Here is a 7,048-nt window from a genome sequence, read left to right as displayed (position 1 = left end):
TTTAGGGGTTTTAACCTGCAGAGAAACTTCACATCTGAACACAGGAGGAGGAGGAGAAGAAGAAGAAGAACAACAACAACAACAACAAAATGGCCGATTCCACCAGCAGCAGTCGCTCTGACTCTTCATCATCATCCAACAACTCTTCTTCTTCCTCTCTCAGAGACCTCACACAGTCAGGTGAGGCTCAATGATTCAACATCTCACTTCATTCAGCGCTTGTGAACGATGACTATGACAAATAGAACAGCAGCTGATTGGCTGTTCAGTCTTTATACAGATGTTTGAGATCAGTAAGCTTCATGTTGTTTGCCTTTTATCAGGAACTAAGACAAGTAACTCATGTATGTAACTGTAAAACTAATAGACTGTAAAACAGACTGTAGAATCTAACAATTGACTGTAAAAACTAATAATTGTCTGTAAAAGCTAATAATTATCTGTAAAAACTGGCAATTGTTTGTAAAAACTAACAATTGGGTGTAAAAACTAACAATTGTGTGTAAAAACTAATAATTGTGTGTAAAAACTAATAATTATCTGTAAAAAATAATAATTGTTTTTAAAAACTAACAATTGTCTGTAAAAACTAACAACTGTCTGTACAAATTAACAATTGTTTGTAAAAACTAATAATTGTCTGTAAAAACTAATAATTGTTTTTAAAAACTAACAACTGTCTGTGAAAATTAACAATTGTTTGTAAAAACTAACAATTGTGTGTAAAAACTAACAACTGTCTGTGAAAATTAACAATTGTTTGTAAAAACTAACAATTATCTGTAAAAACTAACAATTGTGTGTAAAAACTAACAACTGTCTGTACAAATTAACAATTGTTTGTAAAAACTAGCAATTGTCTGTAAAAACTAATATTTATCTGTACAAACTAATAATTGTTTGTAAAAATTAATAATTGTCTGTAAAAACTAATAATTGTGTGTAAAAACTAATAATTGTGTGTACAAATTTATGATTGTCTGTAAAAACTAACAATTGTCTGTAGAAACTAATAATTGTCTGTAAAAACTAATAATTGTTTGTAAAAACTAACAATTGTCTGTAAAAACTAACAATTGTCTGTAAAACTAACAATTATCTGTAAAAACTAATAATTATCTGTAAAAATTGGCAATTGACTGTAAAAACTAACAATTGACTGTAAAAACTGGCAATTGACTGTAAAAACTAACAATTGACTGAAAAAACTAACAATTGTCTACAAAAACTGTCAATTGTTTGTAAAAAATAATAAGTGTTTGTAACAACTAACAATTGTCTGTAAAAACTAACAATTGTTTGTAAAAACTAACAATTGTTTGTAAAAACTAATAATTGGTTAAAAACTAATAATTGGTTAAAAACTAATAACTAGTGTTCAGCTGTGTTTGCGGTCCAACCTGATCACTTGGTAACGGTCGCTGTTAAAGCTGCTGAGTGTTACAAAGTTCTATTGTCCATCAGCTGATCTGCTCAGCTGACTGGTATTAAGCTGCTTACTCACTTTAACAGACTGCAGTACATATTATAGGAGCTATTGGTTCATGTTTCTCCTCAGAATCATATTGTTTGTCACTCAGGGTAAGGACAGATTAACTATTGACTGATTTATGGGAGCCATCGTCTAATGAAACAATAATATAATATTTTCACTCAACAAGTAAAAAGTCTTCCTCTTAAAAATAACGTCAACAGATCAGGATGCACCAAAAAATAAAAAAGACACAGAAACACAGAGTTCAAACTATCCAAGTTATGGATAGCTGTCATAATACCTCATGTTTAAGAACAATAAACGATTTAATACAATAAATAGTATGATAAAATAATAATAAAATATTAAAAACATAATACTAAAATGAAATACAATAATAATAATGATAAAATAAAATAAAATCTCTGTCTCTCTCTCTGTCTGTCTCTCTCTTTCTCTCTCTCTCTGTCTCTCTCTCTCTCTCTGTCTCTCTCTCTCTCTGTCTCTGTCTCTCTCTCGCTCTCTCTCTCTCTCTCTGTCTCTCTCTGTCTCTCTCTCTTTCTCTTTCTCTGTCTCTCTGTCTCTCTGTCTCTCTCTGTCTCTGTCTCTCTCTTTCTCTGCCTCTCTGTCTCTGTCTCTCTCTCGCTCTGTCTCTCTCTCTGTCTCTCTCTGCAGCCTTACAGCTCGTCCACTGGAAAGAACCAAAGAAGTCGGTGTTGGCGTTTGGCTCGTCACTGCTGGTTCTTGTCTCCGTGGCGACGCTGTCTGTCATCAGTGTGGTGTCTTACCTGCTGCTGACCTGTCTCTGTGTCACCATCACCTTCAGGTGAGGGCTTCACCTGCTCTGTCAATGACCATCACAACAAGCAGTGACAGTATCATCAGCCAATGAGAGATATGATGTAAAAACTGAACTCAGTGTGAGCATCAACAGGTAGACTCACAGTCTCTATGTTATAAATATCAGATATCATGTTCACTGTTTACTCTCTTTATTTCCATATCACCATCTCAGGAATAATATACATCTCAAAAAATTCCATTCTATAGGATGGAAAAATGAAGTCTGTCTCCGTCTGTGTGTTGATATCACAGCTTCTCTTTGTTCACAGAGCCGGCCAGCCACACCTTCTTTTTGTGCATGTTAGTGCATGTGAGCGTACCTCTTAGTTCATGTTAGTGCATGTGAGCGTGCCTTTTAGTTCATGTTAGTGCATGTGAGCATGCCTCTTAGTGCATGTTAGTGCATGTGAGTGTGCCTTTTAGTTCATGTTAATGCATGTGAGCGTATCTCTTAGCTCATGTTAGTGCATGTGAGCGTATCTCTTAGCTCATGTTAGTGCATGTGAGCGTGCCTTTTAGTTCATGTTAGTGCATGTGAGCGTGCCTCTTAGTTCATGTTAGTGCATGTGAGTGTATCTCTTAGCTCATGTTGGTGCATGTGAGCGTATCTCTTAGCTCATGTTGGTGCATGTGAGCGTATCTCTTAGCTCATGTTGGTGCATGTGAGCGTATCTCTTAGCTCATGTTAGTGCATGTGAGCGTGCCTTTTAGTTCATGTTAATGCATGTGAGCGTATCTCTTAGCTCATGTTAGTGCATGTGAGCGTGCCTTTTAGTTCATGTTAGTGCATGTGAGCATGCCTCTTAGTTCATGTTAGTGCATGTGAGCGTATCTCTTAGCTCATGTTAGTGCATGTGAGCGTGCCTTTTAGTTCATGTTAGTGCATGTGAGCGTATCTCTTAGCTCATGTCAGTCCATGTGAGCGTGCCTCTTAGTGCATGTTAGTGCATGTGAGCGTGCCTTTTAGTTCATGTTAATGCATGTGAGCGTATCTCTTAGCTCATGTTAGTGCATGTGAGCGTATCTCTTAGCTCATGTTAGTGCATGTGAGCGTGCCTTTTAGTTCATGTTAGTGCATGTGAGCATGCCTCTTAGTTCATGTTAGTGCATGTGAGCGTATCTCTTAGCTCATGTTAGTGCATGTGAGCGTGCCTTTTAGTTCATGTTAGTGCATGTGAGCGTATCTCTTAGCTCATGTCAGTCCATGTGAGCGTGCCTCTTAGTGCATGTTAGTGCATGTGAGCGTGCCTCTTAGCTCGTGTTAGTGCATGTGAGCATGCCTCTTAGCTCATGATAGTGCATGTGAGCGTGCCTTTTAGTTCATGTTAGTGCATGTGAGCGTATCTCTTAGTTCATGTTAGTGCATGTGAGCGTGCCTTTTAGTTCATGTTAGTGCATGTGAGCGTACCTCTTAGTTCATGTTAGTGCATGTGAGCGTATCTCTTAGTTCATGTTAGTGCATGTGCCTTTTAGTTCATGTTAGTGCATGTGAGCGTGCCTCTTAGCTCATATTAGTGCATGTGAGCGTGCCTCTTAGCTCATGTTAGTTAGCTCATATTAGTGCATGTGAGCGTGCCTCTTAGCTCATGTTAGTGCATGTGAGTGTGCCTTTTAGCTCATATTAGTGCATGTGAGCGTGCCTTTTAGTGGATGTTAGTGTGTTAGCATGTTGAATTGAATTAAAGCAACCAATCATCTCAGCTGGACTGAGACATGTAGTGTTTGTCTGACTGAAGGGATTATTGATCACTCGTTCTGTCTGCTTCCTGTCTGTAGGGTTTATAAATCTGTCATCCAGGCTGTCCAGAAATCAGACGAAGGTCATCCATTCAGGTAACGTCATCAGTGTTTGTCACAAAACAGGAACCTCCTCTGTCCTACTTCAGTTTCATCCTTTGACCTCCTCTGTCCTCTTCTGACCAACTCTATCCTCCTCCATCAGGTCTCTGCTGGAGAGGGACATCTCTGTGTCCTTGGAGTCCGCCCGGCTGCTGACTGATCAGTCTCTGATCCATCTGAACTGGTTCAGCAGTCAGGCCAGGAGACTGCTCCTGGTTGAAGACCTGGTCGACTCTTTAAAGGTCAGATTTACACAGAATATGTTGGCATGGTTGTGAATGTTAGCTTGCATACATGTTTCAGTTGCTTGGTCTCTACTATTTTTATTGTGTTTCCGCTGTTTGTTTGTCCTCTGCGTGTTTCAGCTGTTTGTTTGTCCTCTGCGTGTTTCAGCTGTTTGTTTGTCCTCTGCGTGTTTCAGCTGTGTTCAATCACGTGTTTCAGATGTGTTTTTATTTCCTGGTCCAGTTGGCTGCTGTCATGTGGATGATGACGTATGTTGGAGCCATCTTTAATGGAGTCACCATCCTAATCCTCGGTGAGACTTCATCTTACCGACTTGTTGATTTAAATCAGTAGAAACAAACTGTAACAAAGTCTTCTTTCTCGTCCAGCTGACATCACGTTCTTCACCTCACCTCTGATCTACCAGAAGAAAAAGGTACCGCAGAATAATCGATCATCTGATACTAACAGAACCTGCATCACAAATGAGACGAACATTAAAGAACCTTTGTTCTGAATGTTTCAGCCACATAACTGCTTTCTGCTTACACCTTCTATATTCTCTATACATTCTTCTATTGTAGCTGTTTCTTACAGCATGCAGCCAAACTTATGCTTTTCTCAGAAAAGTGCCCCAAACAGCTCCAAATTTATGATGTTTAGATATTAAAAGTATTGAATTATGTTACATTTCTAACTCATTGTACCCCGAAATAACTTAATAAAGGCCCCAAAAGTACTATTCATTTGAATTAATATGCAAATTAACTGTATACTACTTACTCCTACTTCAGAGGAAAACATTGTAGTAATACAGTATATCTACCGACAGAGAAATAAAATATAACAATTAAAATGTTAAAATCCAGCAACATATTAGAATCAGAAGCTCCGCCTTGAGAAGAAATGAATGTGCTGTTAATACCTCTCTGTCACTCTTCATTAAAGTGAACATTCAAATGCAAAACTTTTACTGTGCAGTACTAATAGTTTTACTATTAATGGATTTACTCTAGAAACATTGTCTAGTACTTCTTCTATCACTGCCAATACGAACATTCCCAATAGAGAGAGTGAAAGTAAAGCCAGACTGTTGTTTATAGATGAGAGCATGAATGTAATGAGACGACTCCCACAGAGACATGAACTACCAACGTGTGTGTGTGTGTGTGTGTGTGTGTGTGTGTGTGTGTGTGTGTAGGCACAGATTGATCGGTACATTGAGTTGATTAAGTCCAGAGTGGAGGAGATGCTGCAGAAGTGAGTTCACATCTTATAAATATTATATATAATATAATTTATACTCTGCTTCAGTACCATCGGTGTGTATTAATACTGCTATCAGTACACTCTGTGTGTATTAATACTCCTATCAGTACACTCTGTGTGTATTAATACTGCTATCAGTACACTCTGTGTGTATTGATACTTCTATCAGTACACTCTGTGTGTATTAATACTGCTGTCAGTACACTCTGTGTAGTAATACTGCTGTTTGTGTTCTAGGCTGAAGGACAGGTTACCTGGAGCTGTGAGAAGAACCAAAGCTGAGTGACACACCTGTACACCATGTGGTTCATTGCTCTCCTCTGATTGGTCCGTTTGTTACTGAATCACCTGATGCAATAAAATGCTGACTGAGGAACAACGGCGGAGCTGTTTGTGACGTTTTCATTTGACCAACGTGAGTGTGATGGGATGAGGTCCAGAGCACACAGTGGTTCCACTGGTTTCATGTGTTCATCAGTGATTGACACAAATCTCAGTTCATCGCAGTGAAAGCAACGACACGCTGCTGGAAGCAATTTATCAAGTCAACGTGTCTCAAACACTTGATATGACGTCCAGCAACACGCAACAACACACTCTGTGTGTATTAATACTGCTATCAGTACACTCTGTGTGTATTAATACTGCTATCAGTAGACTCTGTGTGTATTAATACTGCTATCAGTACACTGTGTGTATTAATACTGCTATCAGTACACTCTGTGTGTATTAATACTGCTATCAGTACACTCTGTGTGTATTAATACTGCTATCAGTGCACTCTGTGTGTATTAATACTCATATCAGTACACTCTGTGTGTATTAATACTGCTATCAGTACACTTTGTGTGTATTAATACTGCTGTCAGTACACTCTGTGTGTATTAATACTCATGTCAGTACATTCTGTGTGTATTAATACATTATAGGTCAACTGAACTGTGGTGATATTATCTCCTCCAGAAGGATCATGCAATCAAAGTGTGAGTGAGTGAGTGTGCAGCTCTGTGTCTGTCCTCGGCCGATCTCTCATTCTGCTGCGGCAAATATTTAATAAATATGAATATTTTGGGAATCCCAGTTCTAGCTGCGTGTCCATGAAACTCTTGTGGTTGTGGACTCACACTCTCTCCTGTCATTGTTTTATTCTGTTATTATCTTCCTGCTGAGTCCTCACTCAATGACGCTCATTCATTCACAAATCTCTCCCTCTGTCTCTGTGGCTTCTACTCTATCACATGATTGTGGGCGTTCACTTTACTTCAACCAACCAGATTGTGCCCTGGTGTGTTACGTTTATTGTGAAAGTGTGTGTGATGCCCTTCAGAACGTGTTCTTATCACGATAAAAGCTCCTCTAGTCTGTCCTGCTGTTGGATCATGTTTGGTTGACTCCTTT

The 7,048-nt window shown here is 38.6% G+C and overlaps 1 protein-coding gene across 1 annotated transcript; it reads left to right on the top strand.

Moving 5' to 3' along the window:
- Window positions 1–76: 76 nt before the first annotated feature.
- On the top strand, window positions 77–6,603 carry LOC137866681 (reticulon-3-B-like). Its single transcript, XM_068702733.1, has 9 exons — window positions 77–180; window positions 2,150–2,300; window positions 4,094–4,150; window positions 4,260–4,398; window positions 4,625–4,694; window positions 4,771–4,817; window positions 5,583–5,641; window positions 5,888–6,065; window positions 6,580–6,603. Exons 1-8 carry the CDS (start codon window positions 90–92, stop codon window positions 5,934–5,936), a joined length of 663 nt encoding a protein of 220 aa, XP_068558834.1. The 5' UTR covers window positions 77–89; the 3' UTR covers window positions 5,937–6,065; window positions 6,580–6,603.
- The last annotated feature ends 445 nt before the right edge of the window (window positions 6,604–7,048 follow it).

This window comes from Cebidichthys violaceus, unplaced genomic scaffold (genome assembly GCF_023349555.1).
Source record: "Cebidichthys violaceus isolate CVI_PGR_0920_01 unplaced genomic scaffold, fCebVio1.0.p SCAF_88, whole genome shotgun sequence".
Classification (NCBI taxonomy): Eukaryota; Metazoa; Chordata; class Actinopteri; order Perciformes; family Stichaeidae; genus Cebidichthys; species Cebidichthys violaceus.
The sequence above is the reverse complement of the archived record's forward strand: the minus strand, read 5'-3'. Positions and strand labels throughout refer to the sequence as shown.

Excerpts from the sequence above, each read along its gene's own strand:
- LOC137866681 (XM_068702733.1), top strand. The coding sequence starts at position 90 with ATGGCCGATTCCACCAGCAGCAGTCGCTCTGACTCTTCATCATCATCC. Across the intron at positions 181-2,149 it reads CAGAGACCTCACACAGTCAG|CCTTACAGCTCGTCCACTGG; the intron begins GTGAGGCTCAAT and ends CTCTCTCTGCAG. Across the intron at positions 4,151-4,259 it reads GACGAAGGTCATCCATTCAG|GTCTCTGCTGGAGAGGGACA; the intron begins GTAACGTCATCA and ends CTCCTCCATCAG.